Source organism: Manis pentadactyla, chromosome 1 (assembly GCF_030020395.1).
Source record: "Manis pentadactyla isolate mManPen7 chromosome 1, mManPen7.hap1, whole genome shotgun sequence".
Taxonomy (NCBI): domain Eukaryota; kingdom Metazoa; phylum Chordata; class Mammalia; order Pholidota; family Manidae; genus Manis; species Manis pentadactyla.
In genome coordinates this window covers 178272013-178298210 of record NC_080019.1, presented here as the reverse complement: position 1 = coordinate 178298210, position 26198 = coordinate 178272013, and the positions used below count along the sequence as shown (strand labels likewise).

General features: G+C 46.9%; 1 protein-coding gene across 3 annotated transcripts in view; it reads left to right on the top strand.

Annotated features, from left to right (window-relative positions):
• Positions 1 to 26198, top strand: part of ADCY5 (adenylate cyclase 5) — a 152493-nt gene that overhangs the window by 101785 nt on the left and 24510 nt on the right. For 2 of the 3 annotated variants that reach the window (XM_057503356.1, XM_057503353.1), the window contains exons 8-13: positions 1374 to 1514; positions 5797 to 5819; positions 6754 to 6898; positions 8015 to 8112; positions 11047 to 11138; positions 13197 to 13240. In XM_057503356.1, the coding sequence (XP_057359339.1) occupies positions 1374 to 1514; positions 5797 to 5819; positions 6754 to 6898; positions 8015 to 8112; positions 11047 to 11138; positions 13197 to 13240 (543 nt within the window). The remainder of the gene's footprint in view (positions 1 to 1373; positions 1515 to 5796; positions 5820 to 6753; positions 6899 to 8014; positions 8113 to 11046; positions 11139 to 13196; positions 13241 to 26198) is intronic. The other variant, XM_036905615.2, reaches the window with a different exon arrangement.

Here is a 26198-nt window from a genome sequence, read left to right as displayed (position 1 = left end):
ACTGAATTATTAGCAGACTTCAGTGTTCTATTTTTAATAGTGTCATGTTCCGTGTTCTTAATTTTTAAAGCGAATGAAGAGAATATTTCAAATTTCTCCCTAGATTAAAATGCCTTTTACTTATAAAGGTTTCATTTGAGTTTATCTATTGGTCAGAACCCTTTGATAAAGAAAAGCTGCTCTGCTTCTTTCCTAAGAAGTTACCCTAAAGATAAAATTTAAGCTGTGAGGAAAGTTCAGAGGAAGTTTCGGATGATAGCAAAAGTAAATTTTTAAAGGTTGATAGGGCTCTTTGGGGCAGTTGTCCACCCTGGGCACCTCATCAGAGGGCACCAGAGAGCCCCTCACCCTGCCACAGCAGCACACCAGGTGACGGTCCTGGCTGCAGGGACCTGTATCAGGCCCCTCCACAGGTGCCGGGAGAAGGGGTGGGGGTACTTAGACACTGTGGGGAGAGAGCCTAGCGACTTAACTGACACATTTAAAACATGTGTTTGCTGTTTGGCTAGAGTGTAAATGAACCAAAATCCTCCCAGGCCCTCCTCCCTGCCAGGTTCAAAGGCTTCCACCCCACCCGGGCTGCAGGCTCGCCTCCACCCTGGGTTCCCAGGTTCGTGGTTATTTCAGGTTGACAAGTGGACCAGAAAGGATGAAATGGAGACAGACAGAAGTGATACCCCACCAGCCAGAGCAGTGGACCGGGCCCCCTCCCCTCTGCATCCCTGAGCTGACGGGCTCCCTTCTCAGGCCAGGGAGGGAGTGGAGGAGGAGGCTGCGTCGGGTCCCCAAGGGCTTCTCCAGCCCTGTACCTTGAGCCCATTTGGATAGATGGATGACAGACAGAGATCATGGGTTGTGTATCTGTAGAATGCTTGTCAGTCCCCGCAGTCCCCGAGTCTCATTTTCTAGTCCCCAAACCTCCAGAAGCTGCCTTTTGGGCACAGGGCCTATCCTCCAGCCTGGCTCAGCTAGAAGTTGCCTACTTTGGAGAAGTGGAGTGGAGATTGGAATCCCAGATTTCCTCTCCCTCCGTCACCCTCAGGCACCTTGGACCCAGGCTCTGCCCCCGTGAGAATCCCGTGAGAACTGCAGATGGCCCCGTGTCCCTTTGCTTTCTCACAAGACCAGTTTCATCCTCCTGTGTTGCTGCTCCGGTCTGGGCCAGCCAGGGCTGGCACTGGGGAGTGGGGAGGGATTTAGGATGCTTCCTTGGTGAGCTCTAGGGTCTTGGCAGACCTCTGGGCTCCAGGCTCTGCAAGGAAGAGGGGCAGCTGCTGCCCTGGCCAGGCACCTGGGAGGAATTAGAAACTCCCTGACTGGGCCCACCTGATGGGCCCTGCCCTAAGGCTGATGCACCTGTGTTGCTCTCCCAGAAAGAAGAGAAGGCCATGATTGCCAAGATGAATCGCCAGAGAACCAACTCCATTGGGCACAACCCTCCACACTGGGGAGCTGAGCGCCCCTTCTACAACCACCTGGGCGGCAACCAGGTGTCCAAGGAGATGAAGCGGATGGTGAGTGACTGGTGGGCAGTGTGAGGGCAGTGCTCCCAGGGCAGGGGCCCTCTGGGGTGTCAGGGCTGGGCCAGACCCCTCGTGTTGCCCAAGGGAATCTGCAGAGGCGTAGAAGGAAATGCAAGAGGGGCTCACCCCAACGCTGGGCTAGGAGCCGGAGCGCCTGACTTCTGGTCCCGTGCTCTCTCCATGAACCCCACTGTCTCTTGGCCAAATTTGGCTTTCGAACAGAGCAGCGACACCCTTCCTGCCTCCCTCTCGGCAGAGCTCCCTGGCTTAGGCTGGAGGCTGGCCCATCTGGCTGGGTCCAGGGTTCAGCCAGAGCGTCCGGTGGCCTCTTGGCACTGTCCGGGAGGCCCCAGGGAGTAGGGTGGGCACCAGCTTGTCAGACACCCTTCCAACACCAGCTGCATTTCCAGAGTGGTTGAAACACATCCTTTTGGCTCAGTTGCTCAGAAACCATCCCAGTGCTTTTGGCAAGTGCTGGGTGATGTCCCCTCTGCCCTCTGCACTGAGAATCAGCCCCGCTAACTCCCGCCTTCCAGGGCGGCATGCAGGCTGACTGGCAGGGGTGCTGCCCCTTCCATGCCAGGGGACCCTGCCTGCTTCAGGACACAGGCACCCCCAGCCATGCCTGCACACGCCAGAGTTGGGCTCATTTGGGGTGCGCTGCCTGGGAGCGCTCAGTGATGGTAGAAGAGCTCTGAGGGTGGAGAGAGGAGGAAGAGGGATGACAAGACGTCAGGTTACAGCAGCAGTGCTTTCTGTTTATCCGAGAGCTTGGCTTCCACGTGGAGCACACCCCTCGCGGCTGCCCGGTTCCCAGGTGGGAGCTGCCCACCCTGAGCAAAGGTTGGCTGGTAGAGAGGGTGCAGGAGTGGTATGCGTGTGGCCACTTAGCTGCCACAGAGCCAGGAGAGAATAAGGGGGGGCGTCCCAACACTAGGGTCCCCACACTGGGGGTCTGTGGATCAGATGAGTAGGTTCAAGCTGCAGCAGCAGGGCTCAGAGAGAGTCTGCGGGAACCCAGCAGAGCCCGCAGACAGAACCAGGAGTCTGAGGGAGCAGACAGCATGGAACCCAGCCCTCTCCTCTTTGCTAGCCAGCGTGTAGCAGGTGGCAGAGGCTTAAGGAAAATGTACAGGAGAAGAAAATGAATGGAGTCAAGACCTCCATTTTAACTTTTCATGGTAAAAAAAAAAAGCAACTTGTATGACACCAGGTCATGAGGGAGCAGAGTGGGAGGCCCAGCCTCCCCCCAGGGCTGTGAGCTTGGACATCCACAGACCCCGTCCATGCCGCCTGGGGCTCCAGTCACCACTGTCCCTCACAGGCCCTCCCCAGGACAAAGAGCAGCTGGTGGGCAGCTGTTCTCACCCAGCCCTTTAATAATCTCCTGTGGACTCTACCACGTAGCGAGGATGGTCAGGAAGTGGGATGGGCAGGGGACAGAGAAGAAGAGGAGAGAGCAAGAGGCCAGCAGGATGCTAAGAGGAAGGCCTCGTTCCGGTGGGAGGAGAGGACAGAGGGCGGGAGGGAGATGAAGGGCTGCTAGAGGCAACGGAGCATGGGCCAGAAAAGACAGGCAGGGTGCGAGCGGTCGTGGGGAAGAGGGACCCCAGGCAGGAAAGGTGCTGGTAGGACTTTCTCAGTTTAAAGTCCTTGAAAGTTTTCCTTTCTTTAGTGATATTTGTTGTAAGTGGACCCTAGTTATTTCTGAGTCTCAGAAGGCAGTTTGGACTATAAGCACTGGTTTGCAGATAAATTAATCATTGTCAGGACAAGGGACCTTGGAAGAATTAGCAGTGGGGCTGTAACTGGGGAAAGGACAGGCTGGGGAGGCAGCAGACTGATGCTGGCCAGGCTTCTGCCTGGTGTTAATTGCTTTGCCTGGTGAGAAGGGAAGAGAACACGCAGCAGATCGGGGTCTGGGGCACCTCTGTGAGCAGGCTGTGGGGGAAGAGGCTCCCCATCCCTCATCCCAGCTGGTGGTGTCTGGAGTGTTTGAGAAAGATATGCAAAAGGAGAGCTACCCTGACTTCCCCTGAAGATGGGGGTGGGGGGCGGGCAGTGGGAATTAGACGTAGTGACTGAGAACAGTTGCAAAGGTACCAGCTTGTGGTCAGTGCTTTTATTTCTTTAAATCTTGCTCCAGCTTTAACTCGGCTTATAAACTGTGGTGATGAGCTGCGTGCAGGGTGTCTGGGCATGAGTGTAGTGAGGGCTCTAAGGTCATTTATTTGTCAGAAGGTTGACAGGGAGAGCAGGCGTGACCCTGTTCATCTAACCAGGCCCAGGGCGACCCTGCATTCTCTATGGGCAGCTGGCCAGGAAGACGGGCAGCCTCCCCAGGGCCGGTGTTTGATCGGGAGCCTGCACCTCAGTGTGGACGAGCCAGAGGGCCTCTGCTCCTGCTTTAGGTCCAAGGGAGAGGGCGTGGAAACAAACAGAACCCCTGAGCTGAGCTGCTCCCAGAAGTGCTGAGGCACATACTGCGGGCACCCACCTGAGGGCCCTCCGAGCTGGGCTGAGGACCACTGTCCTCATGTCAGGGAACTCAAACCCTGTCTGCTGGGCTGTGTTCTTAATGACCCTCTGCCGTGGTTTATGCCAAAGTGTTTTCTGACAGGCGTCCATTCACCCTGGGAACCTGATGCTGAGCTCACCACACCAACAGGGCACCCAGTGTGCTTAGAGTGGGCTTGGTCCCCAGCCCCAGCCCCAGCAGATGACCACTGGGGTGCTGGAGAAAGTCAGAAATGAACTTATTAAAAACATGCCAGGTTGATTTTGGAGCTGGAGAGCCCAGCATAGGCACAGGCAGCTTGGTTGTTCTCAGCGCCAGGGTGGAACTCTTGCCGGCCCTGGTGACAGAGTCAGCAGACCAGCGCCTGCCGTGTTCCCTGGGGAGCTGGCTTGTCCAGGCTGTCTCCTGCCTGCTCAAGCCTGCGTTCCAAGGGGTCCCGGAAGCACCTGGCCCCAGACCGAACAGTCATCTGAGTGACGCCAACTCCTGCAGCCTGGGGCTGGGATGAAGTGGGCTGGGTCTTGCAGCCTGGAGGGAAGACCTGGCAATTCTCAGAGGACAAGGAGAAGGGCCTGGCTTGTCCTAGAAGATGAGGCCAGGCAGCTTGGGAGGAGCTCAGAGCCCGAAGTTGGGACTTGAACCTGCTACCTGGTGGCTGCGAAGCCCCTGGGAGGTCTTAGCTAGGGCAGAGAGCAGAGGCAACACCTCGGGGCCCTGGGGCCCAGGCATCTATTTCAGTGCCAGGTGGCTCTGGTCATGGACACCAACACAAATCCTGCTTTTTGTATTTTGAAACCACGTCCTCAGTGGGAATTGAAGAGAGATGTGTCCTTTTGGAGTTGGAGTTCACCCAGCCTTTGCCCGGCAGTGTGCTCCACCCTGGGCCACAGAGACGAGAGGTCCTCTCTGTCCTTGTTCCAAGCTTACCTGAAACTGCCTGTCCAGAGCTGCTTGTCACCTCCTCTCCTGCCTTCTGGACTCCACTCCCTTCCCATGTAGAGACTCCTCCCTGCATTGTGCCATGGTGGGTCAGACCCTGACACTCATCTGTGCTCTTGCAAACTTTATGGATTAACTTTGAATAGGGCTTTGAGGTTGTTGACAGAACGGGATCTTCCCACCGTCACACCTGCCCTGCGTATGTGAGCGTCAGAGCAGTAGTCAACCTAGGGCGGGCAGGTCCCCCTCCTGGATCCCCAACCAACTCTGGCCCTACAAGAACACATAGGTTCTCAGATACCAGAATAATTGTTGGAGACAACCAGAGTTTAATTTTCTTGAGCTCAATACTTGTGAACTCCCAGGAGATTTTATGTGTGCTCAGTGGGGTGGAGGGTGAGAGTGTGTGTGCACATGTGTGCCCGTGTGTGGGGACTGATCAGCTGAGTGGTCTCTTATTTTCATCTGAGAAATGGCAGAATTGGGAGGGGACCCACCAAGCCCAGGGTCTGGGAGGAGTGGGGGGAAGATTTGAGATAACACAGAATTTAGTGTGGGGACAGGAAGAACTTACACATGTGGATTTTACTAGGAGATGAAGTGAGTGCACCCCCAGCGTCAAGCACAGAGCCTTCCCGTGGGAAGAACCCAGCCGTAGCTGCTGAAGGGAGGGACTCCTGAGGGCCAGTCCCCTCTGTCCAGGCTCCATGGTGAGCTGCAGAGAGATGAGCTGCCCTGGCCCTGGGGCCTAGCTGGGAGCCTGCATTTCAGCCTCTGTGTTCTCACTCGCCTCTCCTCTCCATCCCTCTCTTTTAGGGTTTTGAAGACCCTAAAGACAAGTGAGTAATGTGCCCTTTTTTATTCCTGCTCCCTCAGCCTGGGGGACATCTCCAGATCCGCCCTCCTGCCCAGGTTTCCCAGCTGCACAGGGAATGAGCCCAGATAGTCTTGGCTGAGTGAGCAAAGCCCACTGCTGCTCATAGGCGGGCAGCGTGGCAGCCCTCTGCCGGCAGAGAGGCCGGGCCTTGGCACTGCCCATTTGCACACTTACACATGTGCACACATAGAACCACGTACGTGCACACTCTGCACATGCCCATGTGCATGCACAACACAGACACACACATGCAGCTCCCAGGGAAATGCAGACCTTGTACACGGTTGCCAGCGCTTGGCCACATCCCAGTGCCCTGAGGGAATGTTCTCCTGCTTCTCCTCCACTTTCCAGTTCTCAGGGACTATCAGAAATCCCACTCAAGGACTGCACTTCACCCTGAGAAATAGGGTTTTTAGGTCAGTACCCAGAGATCATGAACCCTGCTTCCTAGAGACCTCCCTGAGCCAGGTTGGGCAACAGATGGTTCTCACTCCCTGTGGCAGAAGTCTTGCCTCTAGGTATCAGCTTTTATTTCAAGGTGATGGTACAGCTGGAGAATGAAGAGCAGAGACTGTTACTTGTAGGGAAAAAAATTAAACCTTCGATAATAAATCATATTACTAGCATGCTATAGTAATGTGTCAGCGGAGTCATTTTGGCAGTGGGGCTCTCCGGCTGGCAGGCTGAGACTCGGGCAGTTTTCTGTGCACGTGAGCAGTGAGATGGAACTCGGCTTCGGCCGTCCTGATCTCAGTCCCGGATTGCCCACCTACTAGTGCTGATCTTGGGTGACTGTGGGGCCCCTCCAATGGTCTGGGTGGCACGGCAGGGCAGGCCCTCTAGGAGTGCCCCCCAGTGGTCAGCCTGTCTTGTATCTGAGCCTCTTTGCTCCCCAGGAATGCCCAGGAAAGTGCCAACCCAGAGGATGAAGTGGACGAGTTTCTGGGCCGTGCCATTGACGCCAGGAGCATCGACAGGCTGCGGTCTGAGCACGTCCGCAAGTTCCTCTTGACCTTCAGGGAGCCTGACTTAGAGAAGAAGGTACAGCTGCCTGGGTGGGAAGGAGGCCCCCAGCAGAAGCAGGGCTGGGGAGGGGACAAGGCAACAGGACAGGTCCCTGTCTCCTCCACCAGGGAAAGAGCCCCTGTCCCCTCAGCTCCCCAGCCCTGGTGCTGCACTTCCCAGGAAATTTTAGGGAGACTTCCTTGGTTGAAAGGGATACATCTTAACTTCCTTGTGCCTCAGTTTCCCTATCTGGGAAATGGGGATACTTAACATACCTACCTCATAGGATCGTAGTGAAGATTAAACAAGTCCACGTATGGAAACACATAAAAGAGTATCTGCATTATAGAAGATGTTCAGTAAGTGTTAGTTGCTCTTTGTATTGTTTTTGTTTATTATTATTATTACTATATATTAATTATATTTCATTACCAATGGGCTACCCAGTTGCCGTTGGTGCAGTGGAACCTCACAGTATAAAGCAGTCAAGATCTCTTTGTCCCATCTCCTTAAATTGTGACTGAGAAAGCTAAACTCAGGAGTTGGGTGACCTGCCCTAGGCTGCCTAGTGAAGTAGTGACAGCCGGAGCCAGACGCTGGTCCAGGGTCTTTGCTCCACGTCATGCAGTCTCCCTGGGGTTCAGTGAAAATGGGCTTATATAAAGCCATGTCATCTCCAAGGGAGGCAAACCTATGGAGGGGCCACTTACTGTTTACCAGCAGCAAAGGGAGCTGACCGATGGTGGCCGCGCCGGGGCCTCTGTGCCTATAGACAGTGCAAGTCATGGGAGGAGCTGGGGGAGGAGCTGGACCGGGAGTTGGGACAGTGGTGACCTCTCTGAGCCCCGGCTTGCTCTCTCTGAAGTAGAAACAACAGCGTCCTGTGCCTGCTTCCTGGGGTTCCCATAATAGTGTCCCTGATACTCGTAGGCCCCGGCACGTGCAGAGAGCCTCTGGTCTGACAAGCCCGCCGCACTGCCCATGGGCACCACCACCTCCAGCACTCTGGGCTGCTTTCTGACAGCCGGCACCGGTGCTGGTCCTGGGTGTCCAGGCCTTGGGAGTGGGCTGCCGGCCGGGTCTGGGCTGGAGCGGGGCTGCAGCAGACAGTGCCGGCGCCTCGGGGCCCTCACCCTGCCCGTGTCCTCCCAGTATTCCAAGCAGGTGGATGACCGACTCGGTGCCTACGTGGCGTGTGCCTCACTCGTCTTCCTCTTCATCAGCTTTGTCCAGATCACCATTGTGCCCCAGTGAGTACCGCCCCACCATCCCCTGGGCTGCCTCCTCAGGCTGCCAGAGCTCCAAGGCTGGGAGGGAGGCAGAGGCCAGGATCTGGACCGAACTTGCTCAGGCAGGCAGAGAAGTTTTCAAACACGTCCTTGGTGGGAAGCTATAAAGGCGGATGACTCCTCTGTGATGGTGAGGCCATGTGCTTATTCCAGGGCGGAAGCTTTCTCTCAGGGCCTGCCCAGCTGCATGCGGGCCTCCTTCCCACCACGTTACCAGCTCACCCCATTTTAACCACACCGTGGTTGCCCGCTGAATCACCCAAACTATTCACCAGGCTTGTTTCTGCATGACCTTTGGTTCTTGTGAAAAAAATCAATACATTTTCAAAAGATAAAGGTTTTCAGCTGCTCTGGATATTTCAAAGAACGGATTTCAGGTTCTGAAGGCTTTTCCCTGGCCTTGCCCCTGGGAGAGGCCCGTGGCTTCCGAGGATCCACTCCAAGGTGGGCTTTTGGAAAGGAAGTGTTTGTCAGATAGTCAGTCACAGTGGGTCATGCCTAGGTGAGAAAGAAAACTGTTCTGTGTGTGTGTGTGTGTGTGTGTGTGTGTGTGTATGTGTACATGTCTGTGTGCATGCATATATATACATAGGCATATATTTACTTTTTATTAGGCAATATTTCAAGCATACAGAAAAGCAATTAATATAGTCAACACCCACCCCTTAGATATAACAATTGTTAATATTTTGCAATTTTGTTTCATCTATTTTTTCTGATTTTTTTCTTAAAGTAAATTTTAGGCAAAAGGACATTTTACCCCTGAAGAAACCTCAGTGCACACCTGCTTTAAGGGCATTTTCCTTATTAACCACCAATGCCTATACATCAAACAAAATTAACTCCAGTACTCTATGATCATCTCAAACCAAGTCCACGTTCAAATTCCCTTTTGTTCTGCAAAATGTCCTCTACTCTTTGTTTATGCAGAGCCATGATCTACTTAGGATGCACTGACTGCATTTGATTATGTCCTATAAATCTAATCTAATCTAGAAGAGTCTTCTCACTCAACACCTTCTGTTTTTCACTTTGAAATAAAATGTTGACCATTTATATAACTGCAGTACAGTTGTCAAAACCAGGGCATTAACACTGGGATGATACTATTAACTAATCTACACACCATGTTCTGATTTCATCAGTGTTCCCCCAGTGGCCTTTCTGTGTCCCAACAGCCAGTCCACAATCCCACTCTGCATTAAGCTGCTGTATCTTCTTGGTCTTGTCCAATCTGTGACACTTGGGCCTTTACTTGTCTTTCGTGGCTTTGGCACTTTTGATGCGTGCTGACCAATTAATTTGACAGATGTCTTAATTTGGGTTTGTCTGATGTTTTTTCATAATTAGATTGAAGTTGTGCACTTCTGCCAAGAATCCCACAGAAGTGGTATTGCTTCCTTCTGAGTGCATCATGTCAGGAGGTACCTGATGGTGGCATGTCCCATTACTCAGTGCCTTTTATTTTTAATGACACTGTTACAGAGATGGCCCTTATATTTGTATCTGCTGTGACTCTGTCAAGATACCACAGGTGAACACCAGACACAGGCAGCCAGCTCACTCTGGTTACACAGCAAATGCCCATTGCCCCCCACACTGCAGCTGTGCAGAGCTCATAGGATTGTGGGTGCTCATTTGCATAGCACTCCATTTTTCTGTATTGAAATGGAGCTGTGGGTTTAAGTAAGCAATTTAGGCTCGCTGTCTCCATTTGCAACTGACAGTCCCGTTAGCTTGGGTGCGTAATCCTGGGTCTGTGCTGCTTTTCTTTTTCTGCATCCTGGCCTGGGGGCTGGGTTACCCCAGGCCCCCGCTCTGCCTGCAGCAGCTTCTTTCCCTCTGGCCACAGTTCCAGTGCTTAGGCTTTGACGAGGACCCTCTCTAGCCGTCCTCTCTCTAGGGAAGCCTTAGAAGCTAGTTTAAAGATCTTTCTTTCGCTCTGAAGAGAGTTCTCTCCCCTTGGTCTATTTGTTTAAGATATCCAATTGCTGGCTTCTGGGGGAGCCTGGAACAACAATGCCTTTGAATGCCTCTCTAGAGGTGTCCACCTGCCTTCTTGAGTTCCCCACCTGTCTTTAACCTGCTAGTGACACCTGACATCTCCAGGCTACCCTCAGTCCCTGAAAGGGATAAGTAATTTCTACATCTCCCTGCAATATGGTGGGTGTGCTGTACCTTGCCAGCCCCTGACCCAGGAAGGCTAACAAGTGGTTCTGGATGGAAAGTCACTTCCAGCTTCTGTCTGAGGATTCTGGCCCTCTGATTCTGTTGAAAGTTCAGATCCCTGTGATCTGCCTCTAAAAGGGCCCAGGAGAGGTCCTTGCATTTTCTTGTTGAACTGGCTAGGAAGAGTGGAGCAAAGCTGAGCAGGCTTTGTTGCGGGGCCTGGCAGGGGTCAAGGTTCAGGTGCTCTGCCCTCCAAAGGGACACATCATTGCTGTTTCCCAAAGTGTCTGGTTGGGCTGCTGACAGATGCATTTTTGTAAATGATGGCCATTTATCAAATACATTTTCAGCCTCCACACTTATTTATCAAGCCATGAGTGACTACTTGAGGGAATTTCCAGGTGATTTTTAAAATGGGTCTTTGTAAGCTATAAGAAGCAAGTCTATGGATAGCTAAGAATTAAGCAAAATATTGAGCAAGTGTCAGTTCTCCATTCAGCTCCCCTGTGGGCTGCTGCTCCCCCAGGAAGGTGCAGGAAGTTGGGAAGGGCAGGAGCCAGACCATTATGGACAAGGGTCCTGAATCTGTTCACAAGGCTGTGTAAGCCCTTTGCAGTGGGTCAGGGGCTGAAAATGACTGAGCAGTGGGTTCAGGTGAAGTGGAGGCATTTTGCTGTTTCCCAGGACCTTTCAGAGCCCTGGAATTCCCTGCCTCTTCCCTTCCAGCTCTGTGTTCATGTTGAGTTTCTACCTGACCTGTTTCCTGCTGCTGACCTTGGTGGTATTTGTATCCATGATCTACTCCTGTGTGAAGGTGAGTCCAGCTTACACCAAAGCCCCCAGTCACCTCTTTCCTCCTTTCCCAGCCTTAGAGGGGCCTCTCCAGGAGCCTGAAGTCACACTTGGGATCAGGGTGCATGAGGCTGGGCCACAACTCCTGACTGGCACTGGCAGCAGCTGGACTGCAGCGGGTGGCGGTCCTTTGTCCTTGGGGCCTTATTTATATTGGGTATTTTAATCATTTGTGACTCCTTACAAGAAGATGGTGCTGTCACTTCTCTGTCCCTCCTCTTGGTATCAGGTAGGATTAAGGAAGGGCGCCTAACACAATGCCTGGCACAGTAGTGGTCAGCAAACATTTGCTGGAAGAGCATGTGGAAGAGATCTCTTCTGACCTCCCCTTCAGAGTTCCCATGTGCCCTGAAATTGGCCCTGGGGTGGGGGATGGGGAACTGTAGAGATGATGGCTTTGAGCTGCCCATCATACAGATGACAGGGAGACGCAGAGTAGCTCAGTGTCTGAGGCAGGACCATGCAGCTGGCATGTGGGCAGGAGACCCTGGTCTGTGTTCTTCTCCTCTTGTTAGGCATGCTGTGTCCCCGCTCCAGGCAATGTCCTTCAGGGGAACCTGACCACAGGCCAGTCTGGTCTGTTGTAGGAAACACTCAGGTTCCCATTTGCCTTGCTCACCCAGCCTTTCCCTCATTTCCTTCCCCAGTGGTTTAAGAATTCCCAGACGGGGCCACCCTGGTCCAAAACACACTCAGTGCCCAGCGAGTACAAGCCCTCCCAGCTTCTGCTGTAGCCATTTCTCTGTTGCTCCCTGATGCTCACTCGGAGCCAAGCCTCTGGGAGGCCGGCTGTACCGTTACTTCCTACACTCTGTGGTGGGCACCGTGTTCTCCTTCCAGAGGGTTGGACCTTTGCTACCTCCCAGTTCCCTTTCTTTCTCAACCCTCCAAACAGGGTCCTTCGTTAGGCTGTTAACTTAAATCACCTGAGAGTCAAGTTCTTAGTAGACTGATTGTTAGATCTGGAAAAGCCCTTGGGAATTATCTGGTGTGGTCCAGCCCTCCCACTGAGCAGGTAAAGAAGTGAACGTTGGGAGAGAGGCGGGCAGGCCAGGGTCAGTTGGAAAGTTGATCTGTGTACTCGGCCAGTGGCCTCACTGCATTATAGGGCTTAAGCCTGGTTCCTTGCATCTGCACCAGCTCCTTCCTAAGGCTCTGTGTTCAGTTGCCTCCTGCCTTTCCATTTTGCTTGTCCTGATGCCACCCACCATGGCCCCCAGTGGGCAGTCCCACTTTCTTTATCTCATGGCTACAAAATCACACCATATGTTCACAACAGACAGAAGGTGGAAACAATCTGTGTGTCCATCAACAGATGCATGGATGAACAAAAGTCTGTCCATACAATGGAATATTGTCTATCCATAAAAAGGAATGAAGTTCTGACACATGCTATGTGGGTGAACACATATGGATGAACCTTGAACATTATGCCAAGTGAAAGAAGCCAGACACAAAAGGGCATATATTGTATGATTCCACTTACATGAAATATCTAGAAGAGGCAAACTCATAGACAGGAAGTAGACAAGAGGGCACCAAGGGCAGACAAAGGGAGAATGGGGAGTTATTGCTTAATGGGCACAGCATTTCTGTTTGGGATGATCGGAGGGTTTTGGAAATAGCAGTGATGGCTGCACCACATATGAATGTAATTAATGCCACTGAATCGGACACTTTAAAATGGGTGAAAATGGCAACTTTGTTACGAATATTTTACTGCAATAAAAGAAGTCACAACAGCCTAGAGAAAAAACACACTATGGCTAAAAGGGCCTCTTAAATGTTCTGTTGCAGAAACCCAGAAAGAATCTTTCCTCTTTTTAAGTAATTAACTGAGGCAAAATCATTGGTTGTTCATTTGAGGTATTTCATTAGCCTATTCAAATCAGAAACAAAGCTGTATGTCATCTACAATTTTAAAATGAGAACAGATTTCTCTTCTGTTAGTGGCTCTGGTTAAGTCTGAGCTTTCCTGATTTCACGTGTTCCCTGATTTTCACGTGTATCTGGTCAGCGGGGAGCAGAAGAGGGGGCACAGCCCACCTGCCTGCCTGCACTGGCCATTGTGAGTTAGTTAGTACTTTGATCTAGTGAATTCTTTTTCCCTATGTTCAAGATTATTTATGAAAATCATTCCTGCCTCCTTGTGTTTTATTGAATCGTTATCAATGTCATTCAATGAGTGTGTTCTCAATTCCTTTATCCAGCCCAGTGATTTTTCTGATAGTTCTGAGGAGGCCACAGGCCCCACAGGGGGAGGCTGGTAGATGAAATGCCCACCTCCCTGCCCTCGCTCTGTACCCCACCCCGCCCCACCCCACCCCGCGCACGCGCGCGCGCGCACACACACACACACACACACACACACACACACACACATGCTTCAATCAGGGGAGGCTGCTTCCTCCATCTCACAGATGTAGAGCTTCTGTAAAGAATTTGTTTGGGAAAGAAGTGCTTTATGGCTTATCAAATCTGGAACCTGCTGATCTGGGCCAGGAGCTGAATAGATGCAAATACCTGCCCTGAGGTCCCTGCTGCCTCCCCACTCCCAGCCTCTAATAGCCATCTTCCCAGTATTTATCCACTTCCGGGGTATCCAGCCTGAGAAGTTGTTTGTAGTATGAACTCTCCTTGATTTCCTTCTTTGTTCTTCCCTGTGGTGGGGTGACTGTGAGCATATTAAGATGTGAAAGGGGCGATTCTCCCTTTTGGCGCTGATGCAGCAGGGCAGACTAGCCCTCCCCTTGCCGAATGGGGACAAGGGCCCGTCACTGAGCACCGTCCCATGCTGCCTGCAGGTAGAAGGACTAAAAGTTGACTTTATCACCTTTCCAGGTATTGCCATGAAGCTGACAGTACTGGAATTTTCCGTGTCATTCTGTTTCCCCTTTGAAAACCTTTGCCCTTTACCAGAACTCATTTTTCATCTTAGTTCCACCGCTTCCCAGAAGTCACGGCTTGTGGCTTTCTGATGAGACACGACAGTTCCTTTGTCACACACGGTGTGGGCTCCAAAACCAGGCTGTTCTGCCAGCCAGGGCTTCTGTCTCTGTTTCTTTACTTTTCCATTTCTTCAGAACAGCTTGGACTTACTTTCTTAAAAATGTCCATGTCCTGAGCTTTTTGAAGAGAAACGTGAAGAAGAGCAGACTGCATCAGCTGATAAGGTTGTCTTTGCTGTCTGTCAGGCAGAGTCCCAGGGCCTGCCTGTCACGAGGTTTTTCCAAACTTCCCACCCAACAAGTGCTCTGATTGCCTTCACCCCGGGGCCTTGTCATCACTTCCGGAAGTGGCCTGGTTCAGCCCCCAGGCACACGTGGCTTTCTCAGGGAGACTAACCTGGTGCCTTGCGCTTCATCCTGTCCCAAAGTCTCAGAGTGCCCACTGTTTCTGGTTTGCCTTGTCCTATGACGGTCCCCTGCGCACCCTCCTGGAGTTGCTTAGAGGGCCAGTCTGGACATCTGCTCATACCACCCATCCCTTCCCTTGGTATCAGTGCTGACTTGGGCTCCAGAGCAGCTTTTCTTAGAGAAAACCATGCTAAATCCCTCCTTGCCATCACATGTGGTCCACAGACTCGAGAATCTCAGATTGGAAATGGCCTGAACAGTGGGAAACCCACCTGAGGCCAGAGTCCCTTTATGATAACTGTGCGAGGGGGCCAGCCTCTGCTTGACCACTTCCAGGGCAGCGAGCTCACCGCCTCCTCAGCGCATCTGCCTCCCTCTGTGGCCACCTCTGACGTCCCATCAGTCTCCCTTGTGGCTTCAGCCCCATCACCTGTGAGTGGTCAGGCCTCCCCCTGACAGTATGGACACTGCTGCCTCCACCGCCCAGACAGGTAGAAGAGGGGCTCCCTCCCTCCCCCTGCTCTGTCTTGACTTGACTGTTGGCACATCCTTACTCAGAAGGCCAGACTCCTTTCCTGCGGTTTGGGACCTGGGTATAGACGGGCCCAGAAAGAGTACTCAGCCACACAGAGTGTGGGCATGTGTGTGCACGTGCACACATAGGTGTTTAAACCTCCTTCTTCCTCCAGGCTGCTGGCTCCCCCTTAGCTTGCATCCCACTGGCCCCATGAACCCGACTGTCTTGAGCTCCTGGGAACTGTGGCCAGAGCTTCCGGTGCATTTGCCAGAGAGCTCCTCCCTCTCCTGCAGCATGAGTGCAGCTAAATCCCACCTCACTGTCTCTCCTTCCTACCTCTCTAGGGTCTAGAATAGGGTCTCATGACCAGCACCCCCACCTCTCCTTTCTTCAGATCTTCTCTCCTGTGGGGACTTTAGGATTCCCACACTCACCTTCCCACGTGCTTAGGGGCACGTGTCTGTGAGGGAGAGGATGTGCTCACCCGGGGCTGGAGAATTCTCCCTCCTGGGAGGCATCTTTCAGGTCCTGTCCATGGGCTTTGAGTCAGGCAGTTTGGGGTCCGATCCCAGCTGTGTCACTTTGAGTTGCATTTCCTGAGCCTCTAACGTGGCTTTTATTACATCCACATTGCTGATGAGGAAAATGAGGCTCAGAGAGGTTAGGAGCTGTCCTGAGGTCCCAGAGCTGGAAGTGGTAGAGCTGGGATTTAAACCCAGGTGGCTCTTGACTCCAGAGCCCACAGTTCTTCCTCTTCAGGACCTGCCTTTGTTACAGTGAAAGGCCAGCTGACAGGAGCAGTGGTGTGCAGCCTGGCCAGCATCTGCCTACCTTGTTTGGCCTCCAAAGCTTTCATATGTTAAAAAATTTTTTTCTGAAGTAGGAACTACTGGATTTTTTTTTATTAGCTCTTTGCCAAAAAGGCCATTTTCTTAAACTTTTCCCCATTGGATTTCAACCCCATCTTTCATCTCTGCAATATCTTGGCCCCACATCACAGACTGGAAACCAGGGCCCCTGGGAGGTTATTGATGTGCCTGGAGACTTTCACAGAGGCCAGGATCAAAACTGTCCCTTGTGCTGGTCATGGTTTATTAATTATGTCCCCACTCCTGTTTTTCATGTTGAATTGATTTGAATTAATCAGACTGGGAATGTACTGGTTTGGCTTTTTTTTTTAAATCAATTCTTTTTCTGAGTTCTGACTGTAAGCAGGCACTGAGTAATTGATGTGCATAGACACAGTTACCCTGCCATTAAAAAATGCCCTCTGGGATCTGCTTGCAGATGTGGTGCAGCCCCAAGAGGGGACTTTGCCCCAGGTGAAGAGTTTTGTCATCCACACTGGGATTAGTAAAGATGTGATTTACAGTCAACACAGATAAACTTTTCAATTACTGGAGATGAGATACTCTGTAAACCAGTGCCAAGGCAGGATGTCAAATCTGGAGACTTCAAAAAAGCAACAATTCCTGGGTTCCTACTGAGGCTTTAAAGTCAAGAGCAGGTCTTTGTAAAGGGTGACAAGGGAAACTGGCTTGTAGCAAGCCAGTGCATTAAAAGTCAATCATTCACTACATGTTAGAACTACACTTCAGATTTTTTTTTAAGCCTGCAGTTCTCCTCCTGGGCTCTGGGTGGCCCCTGTGGAGCTACTGGTCCCACAGTCACCAGGGAGCCGTGTGCACATCCTGTTCCCCCACCGCTTTCTATAAAGGATTTAGCATCTACTAGTGACCTTTACCTAAATCAGTCATTTCCCTGGTGATTGCAAAATGATGCAAGAAGCCTGTCAATTGATGGATAAGGTGATCAGAACTGGAACAATTTAAGCAACAAGGCAGGGTGGGAAGTGGGGGATGAAATGGGCAAATTTAAAAATTTTGCCAAAGGCAAAGATTAAAAACCATCTGTCATACGATTTCAGAGTGAGATCCTCAGGCTAGTGCCAAAACACTTTCTCCAGCTGTGAAACAAAAAATTCCTTTAATAGGAATCAAGGACTTTCATACTTGTTGGCAATGCAATCCTTTAAAAATGCAGATATTAACTAAATTTTCTATTGAATTTAACAGCTTACAAAAGCACTTGTAAATGCATGATGTAACTGAGTCTTCATATCCACCCTGGAAGATAAATATTCCTTACTTACCAATGAGGAAACTGAGGCTCAAAGTCATTGAATACTTCCCCAGGATCACACTGATCTTGAGGGAGAGGGAGGGCCTAGCCTGGGCCCAGGGACAGTTTTTTTAAAGGCTGAACAGAACTTTTTAATAAGCACTTTCTTGAGATACAATCCACATACCATAAAATTCACTTTTAAAAGGTGGATAATGTTGTAAATCAGTAGTTTTTTGCATATTCATAAAGCTGTGCAACTGTTCCAGAACATTGCCAGCATCCCAAGAAGAAACCCCATTAGCAATCATCGCTCATTCTCTGCTTGCCCCAGCCCTTGAGACCTCTAATCTGCTTTTTGTCTCTGAATTTGCCTGTTCTGGTCATTTTGTATTAATGGCATCATACAATAAGTGGCTGTTGAGATTAGCTTCTTTCACTTAGCATAGGTTCATCCATATTGTAAATGAAATAGCACTTCATTCCTTTTTAAGGCCAAATAATATTCCATTGTGTGGATATACCACATTTTGTTTATCCATTCATTGACTGATGGACAGCTGGGCTGTTTCCACTTTCAGATTATTGTGAATAATGCTGCTATGAACATTTGTGCACAAGTTTTTACTTGGACTTAAGTTTTCAATTCCCTTGAGTATATATCTAGGAATATAATAGTTGGGTCATATGGTAACTATGTGCTTAACATTTTAAGAACTGCCAAACTGATTTCCGAAGCAGCTGCACTATTTTACATTCCCAGTAGCAATGTATGAGGTTTCTGATTTCTCTACATCCTCACGAGCACTTGTTATTATCTGACTTTTTGATTAGAGTCATCCTAGTGGGTATGAAGTGGCATTTCCTGTTTTTGATTTATATTTCCCTAATGACTAATGATGTCAAACATCTTTTTGTGTGCTTAATGGCCATTTGTGTAGATTCTTCAGAGAAATGTCTATTCAAATCATTTTCCCATTTTTTAATTGTGTCGTTTGCCTTATTGTTGAATTATAAGAGTTCTTTATATACAGTAGCCCCCCTTTATCCAGTTTGACTTTACATGGTTTCAGTCACCAGCAGTCAGCCAACATCAGGAAGCAGGTGATCCTCCTTCTGATATCCTGTCAGAGGCCGGTAACAGCCTAACGCTATGTCAAAATGCCTATATCACTCCCTTCACTTCATCTCTTCACATAGGCATTTTATCATCTTCCATCATCTTCATATGAAGGGTGAAGACAGTGCAATAAGATACTTTGTGTGTGAGAGAGAGAGACCACATTGACATAACTTTCATTGTAGTATATTGTTATCATTGTTCTGTTTTATTTTAGTTATTGTTAATCTCTTTCTGTGCCTAACATAAATTAAACTTCATCATAGATAAGTATGTATAGGAAAAAATACAGTATATTAGGGTTTGGTACTATCTGCAATTTTAGGCACCCACTGGAGATTTTGGGACATATCCCGTGCAGAAAAAGGGGAGAACTACTATGTTCTGGTGACAAGTCTCCTGTTAGATAAAGAGTTGGCAACAATTTTCTCCATTCTATGGGTTGTCTTTTCACTTTCTTTTTTTAAATATCATTTTTATTGTGATAAAATATACATAAAATGAAATTCCATTTTAACCATTTTTCAGTGTTCAGTGGCAAAAAGCACATTCACATTGTTGTGTGACCATCACTACCATTCACCTGAAACCTTATACCCATTAGACAATAACTCCGCATTCTGCTCTTGCCCTAGCAACTACCATTCTACTTTGTCTCTATGAATTTAATTACTCTAGATACCTCACAGAAGTGGAATCATAATGTATTGTCCTTTTGTGACTGACTTCTTTCACTTAGCATAATGTCTCTAGAATGTCAATTCATGTTGTAGCAAGCATCAGAATTTCATTTCTTTTGAAGGCTGAATAATATTCTACTGTATGGCTATGCCATGTTTTGTTTATCCATTCATCCATGGATGGACATTTGGGTTGCTTCCACTGTTAAACTATTGTGAACAATGCTGTTGTGCACATGAGTGTACAAATATCTGTAGAAGCCCCTGCTTTCTATTCTTTTGGATATATTCCCAGAGGTGGAACTGCTGAATCATGTGGTAATTCTATGTTTAATTTTTTGAGGAGCCATCATACTGTTTTCCACAGCAACTGCATCATTTTACATGCCCACCAGCACTGTACAAAGGTTCCAGTTTATCCATATCCTCACCAACTCCTTTTTTTACTTTCTTGATGGTGTTATTTGAAGCACAAAATTTTAAAATTTTGATGAAATCCAGCTTATCTATACATTCTTTTTTGCTTGTGCTTTTGGTGTCATAGCTAAGAAACCAGTACTTACAGTACTTAATGTGAAGTCACAAAGATTTCCATGCACATATTCTTCCAAGTTTTATAATTTAAGCTCTTACATTTAGGCTTCTAATCCACTTAGAGACCATTTAGATCCATTTAATTTTTGTATATGTTGTGAGATAGGAGCCCAACTTCATTCTTTTGCATGTGGTTATCCAATTTTCTTAGCACTATTTATTGAAAAGATTATTCTTTCCCCCACTGAATTTTCTTGTCAACCTTGTCAAAATCAATCAATTGTAAGAGTAACTGTTAAATTCTTTTTTTTTTTTTTTTTGTAGATAATTATTTTTTATTGAAGGGTAGTTGACACACAGTATTATACTACATTAGTTTCAGGTGTACAACATAGTGATTCAACATTTATATACATGACAATTCTAGGTACCAGCTATCACCATACCAAGCTGTTACAATATCTTGACTATATTCATTACATTCCGCTTACTTATTATTTTACCATTGGAAGTGTGTACTTTTTTTTTTTTTTGTGAGGGCATCTCTCACATTTATTGATCAAATGGTTGTTAACAACAATAAAATTCTGTATAGGGGAGTCAATGCTCAATGCACAATCATTAATCCACCCCAAGCCTAATTTTTGTCAGTCTCCACTCTTCTGAGGCGTAACAAACAAGTTCTTACATGGAGAACAAATTCTTACATAGTGAATAAGTTCTTACATGGTGAACAGTACAAGGGCAGTCATCACAGAAACCTTCGGTTTTGCTCATGCATTATGAACTATAAACAGTCAGTTCAAATATGAATACTCATTTGATTTTTATACTTGATTTATATGTGGATACCACATTTCTCTCTTTATTATTATTATTTTTAATAAAATGCTGAAGTGGTAGGTAGATACAAGATAAAGGTAGAAAACATAGTTTAGTGTTGTAAGAGAGCAAATGTAGATGATCAGGTGTGTGCCTGTAGACTATGTGTTAATCCAAGCTAGACAAGGGCAATAAAACATCCACGTACGCAGAAGATTTCTCTCAGAACGGGGGGGTGAGGTTCTAAGCCTCACCTCTGTTGATCCCCAATTTCTCACCTGATGACCCCCTTGCGACTGTGCCTGTCTTAGGTTTTTCCTCCCTTGAGGAATCTTACCCGTCTCTGGCTAACCAGTCATCTTCCGGGGCCATACAGGGAAATGTAAAGTTGGTAAGTGAGAGAGAAGCCTTATTGTTTGAAATGGTTAGCTTTTTATTTCCTTGCATATTTATGCCCTGTAGCTTCTATGCCCAGCATTTGTCTTGAGGTATCTTTACCACTTGGAAGAATTATGATACTTGGTAAATTTGATATGAGGCACAAATTCTATTTAACGGTTGTAATTAGGAAGGAGGAAGAAAAGCTATAGAAGTAGCAGGCGGAAGAAAACATGGGAAGATTGATTATTTCTTTGACATATCTTCTTGTAGAGTAACTTCAGCATGTATAGGTTTTAAACTACTAATTAAATTGTGCACACACATTAACATAATAGGAGTATAGTTACATAACCAAAGCATACCTGTAATTACCAGCCATCTCCAGTGAAACCAAGAAAACCAGTTAGGCACCTTAGGTATTTGTGAAAACTTATCTATGATATGGTGGATATTGTCCAACTGAACTTGAACAGTCTGAGAGAAATCAGACAAATTAAAACAACCCATTCCTGGGGAATGTTCACATCCCTTATGTTCTTTTAACAGTAAATAGTCTGTAGTTGTAAGATTTTGGAGCGCTACAATTTGCACTTCTCCTAATTCTTGATAGTTCCAACAGTATAGATCCAGTCAAATTTGTTGTTTTACTGTACGCACAGGCCAGCTTGGATATCTCCTTCCTCATTCCCATGGCAAGTCCAGGAGCTGGTGGGATGAGTGCATCTACAGCTGTAGCAGTGCGTGGATCTTTGTTGGGGTTTTTTGATGATCATCTTCTGGCATGAGTCTTCCAGAGAGTGCTGATGTTGGAAGTTCTTTTTCATATCATATCTTAGTTCATTTTAGGGTAGCCCAATTAGGCTTTGATCCTCTGTATAAACACAAACAGACCCTTTGCCTACACTTTTATATGCCCTTTATACTCTTGTGCAGAACTTATTGGAGGTTACCACACAGGAACTGCCCTTTTTTTTTTTCTTTTTTCTTTTTGGTATCACTAATCTACACTTACATGACGAATATTATGTTTACTAGGCTCTCCCCTATACCAGGTCCCCCCTATAAACCCCTTTACAGTCACTGTCCATCAGCATAGCAAAATGTTGTAGAATCACTACTTGCCTTCTCTGTGTTGTACAGCCCTCCCTTTTCTCCTACCCCCCCATGCATGCTAATCTTAATACCCCCCTACTTCTCCCCACCCCTTATCCCTCCCTACCCACCCATCCTCCCCAGTCCCTTTCCCTTTGGTACCTGTTAGTCCATTCTTGAGTTCTGTGATTCTGGTGCTGTTTTGTTCCTTCAGTTTTTCCTTTGTTCTTATATTCCACAGATGAGTGAAATCATTTGGTATTTCTCTTTCTCTGCTTGGCTTGTTTCACTGAGCAAAATACCCTCCAGCTCCATCCATGTTGCTGCAAATGGTTGGATTTGCCCTTTTCTTATGGCTGAGTAGTATTCCATTGTGTATATGTACCACATCTTCTTTATCCATTCATCTATCGATGGACATTTAGGTTGCTTCCAATTCTTGGCTATTGTAAATAGTGCTGCGATACACATAGGGGTGCACTGATCTTTCTCATACTTGATTGCTGCATTCTTTTTTTTTTTTTTTTTTTTTTTTTTTTTAGATAATTATTTTTTATTGAAGGGTAGTTGACACACAGTATTACATTACATTAGTTTCAGGTGTACAACACAGTGATTCAACATTTATATACATGATAATTCTAAGTACCAGCTATCACCATACCAAGTTGTTACAATATTTTGACTATATTCCTTATGCTATACATTACATCCCGGTTGCTTATTTATTTTACAATTGGAAGTGTGTACTTTTTCTTGGTTGTTGTTGTTAGGGCATCTCTCATTTTTATTGATCAAATGGTTGTTAACAACAATAAAATTCTGTATAGGGGAGTCAATGCTCAATGCACAATCATTAATCCACCCCAAGCCTAATTTTCGTCAGTCTCCACTCTTCTGAGGCGTAACAAACAAGTTCTTACATGGAGAACAAATTCTTACATAGTGAATAAGTTCTTACATGGTGAACAGTACAAGGGCAGTCATCACAGAAACCTTCGGTTTTGCTCATGCATTATGAACTATAAACAGTCAGTTCAAATATGAATACACATTTGATTTTTATACTTGATTTATATGTGGATACCACATTTCTCTCTTTATTATTTTTAATAAGATGCTGAGGTGGTAGGTAGATACAACATAAAGGTAGAAAACATAGTTTAGTGTTGTAAGAGAGCAAATGTAGATGATCAGGTGTGTGCCTGTAGACTATGTGTTAATCCAAGCTAGACAAGGGCAATAAAACATCCACATATGCAGAAGATTTCTCTCAGAACAGGGGGGGTGAGGTTCTAAGCCTCACCTCTGTTGATCCCCAATTTCTCACCTGATGACCCCCCAGCGACTGTGCCTGTCTTAGGTTGTTCCTCCCTTGAGGAATCTTACCCGTCTCTGGCTAACCAGTCATCTTCCGGGGCCACACAGGGAAATGTTAAGTTGGTAAGTGAGAGAGAAGCCTTATTGTTTGAAATGGTTAGCTTTTTATTTCTTTGCATATTTATGCCCTGTGGCTTCTATGCCCAGCATTTGTCTTGAGGTATCTTTACCACTTGGAGGAGTTATGATACTCGGTAAATTTGATATGAGGCACGAATTCTATTTAAGAATTCGTTGTAATTAGGAAGGAAGAAGAAAAGCTATAGAAGTAGCAGGCGGGAGAAAACATGGGAAGATTGATTATTTCTTTGACATATCTTCTTGTAGAGTAACTTCAGCATGTATATATTTTAAGCTACTACTTAAATTGCACACACACATTAACATAATAGGAGTATAGTTACATAACCAAAGCATACCTGTAATTACCAGCCATCTCCAGTGAAACCAAGAAAACCAGTTAGGCACCCTAGGCATTTGTGAAAACTTATCAATGATATGATGGTTATTATCTAACTGAATTTGAATAGTTTGAGAAAAATCAGACAAATTAAAACAACCCATTCCTGGGCACTGTTCACATCCCATATGTTCTTTTAACAGTAAATAGTCTGTAGTTGTAAGATTTTGGAGCGCTACAATTTGCACTTCTCCTAATTCTTGGTTGAGTTCCAACAGTATAGATCCAGTCAAATTTGTTGTTTTACTGTATGCACAGGCCAGCTTAGATATCTCCTTCATTCCCATGGCAAGTCCAGGAGCTGGTGGGATGAGTGCATCTACAGCTGTAGCAGTGCGTGGATCTTTGTTGGGGTTTTTTGATGATCATCTTCTGGCATGAGTCTTCCCGAGAGTGCTGATGTTGGAAGTTCTCTTTCATATCGTTTCTTAGTTCATTTTCGGGGTAGCCAAATTAGGCTTTGATCCTCTGTATAAACACAAACAGACCCTTTGCCTACACTTTTATATGTCCTTTATATTATTGTGTAGAACTCATTAGAGGTCACCACATAGGAACTGCATTTTTTTTTTTTAATCATTAATCTACACTTACATGACGAATACTTACGAATACTTTGTTTACTAGGCTCTCCCCTATACCAGGTCCCCCCTATATACTCCTTTACAGTCACTGTCCATCAGCGTAGCAACCTGTTGTAGAATCACTACTTGTCTTCTCTGTGTTGTACAGCCCTCCCCTTTCTCCCACCCCGCTATGGATGCTAATCTTAATACCCCCCTACTTCTCCCCCCCTTATCCCTCCCTACCCACCCATCCTCCCCAGTCCCTTTCCCTTTGGTACCTGTTAGTCCATTCTTGAGTTCTGTGATTCTGCTGCTGTTTTGTTCCTTCAGTTTTTCCTTTGTTCTTATATTCCACAGATGAGTGAAATCATTTGGTATTTCTCTTTCTCTGCTTGGCTTGTTTCACTGAGCAAAATACCCTCCAGCTCCATCCATGTTGCTGCAAATGGTTGGATTTGCCCTTTTCTTATGGCTGAGTAGTATTCCATTGTGTATATGTACCACATCTTCTTTATCCATTCATCTATCGATGGACATTTAGGTTGCTTCCAATTCTTGGCTATTGTAAATAGTGCTGCGATACACATAGGGGTGCACTGATCTTTCTCATACTTGATTGCTGCATTCTTAGGGTAAATTCCTAGGAGTGCAATTCCTGGGTCAAATGGTATGTCTGTTTTGAGCATTTTGATGTACCTCCATACTGCTTTCCACAATGGTTGAACTAACTTACATTCCCACCAGCAGTGTAGGAGGGTTCCCCTTTCTCCACAGCCTCGCCAACATTTGTTGCTGTTTGTCTTTTGGATGGCAGCCATCCTTACTGGTGTGAGGTGATACCTCATTGTAGTTTTAATTTGCATTTCTCTGATAATTAGCGATGTGGAGCATCTTTTCATGTGTCTGTTGGCCATCTGTATTTCTTTTTTGGAGAACTGTCTGTTCAGTTCCTCTACCCATTTTTTAATTGGGTTATTTGTTTTTTGTTTGTTGAGGCGTGTGAGCTCTTTATATATTCTGGACGTCAAGCCTTTATCGGATGTGTCATTTTCAACTATATTCTCCCGTACTGTAGGGTTCCTTTTTGTTCTATTGATGGTGTCTTTTGCTGTACAGAAGCTTTTCAGCTTAATATAGTCCCACTTACTCATTTTTGCTGTTGTTTTCCTTGCCCGGGGAGATATGTTCAAGAAGAGGTCACTCATGTTTATGTCTAAGAGGTTTTGGCCTATGTTTTCTTCCAAGAGTTTAATGGTTTCATGACTTACATTCAGGTCTTTGATCCATTTTGAGTTTACTTTTGTATATGGGGTTAGACAATGGTCCAGTTTCATTCTCCTACATGTAGCTGTCCAGTTTTGCCAGCACCATCTGTTGAAGAGACTGTCCTTTCACCATTGTATGTCCATGGCTCCTTTATCAAATATTAATTGACCATATATGTCTGGGTTAATGTCTGGATTCTCTAGTCTGTTGCATTGGTCTGTGGCTCTGCTCTTGTGCCAGTACCAAATTGTCTTGATTACTATGGCTTTATAGTAGAGCTTGAAGTTGGGGAGTGAGATCCCCCCTACTTTATTCTTCTTTCTCAGGATTGCTTTGGCTATTCGGGGTCTTTGGTGTTTCCACATGAATTTTTGAATTATTTGTTCCAGTTCATTGAAGAATGTTGCTGGTAGTTTCATAGGGATTGCATCAAATCTGTATATTGCTTTGGGCAGGATGGCCATTTTGACGATATTAATTCTTCCTAGCCACGAGCATGGGATGCGTTTCCATCTGTTAGTGTCCCCTTTAATTTCTCTTAAGAGTGACTTGTAGTTTTCAGAATATAAGTCTTTCACTTCCTTGGTTAGGTTTATTCCTAGGTATTTTATTTTTTTTTATGCAATTGTGAATGGAGTTGTTTTCCTGATTTCTCTTTCTGTTTGTTCATTGTTAGTGTATAGGAAAGCCACAGATTTCTGTGTGTTGATTTTGTATCCTGCAACTTTGCT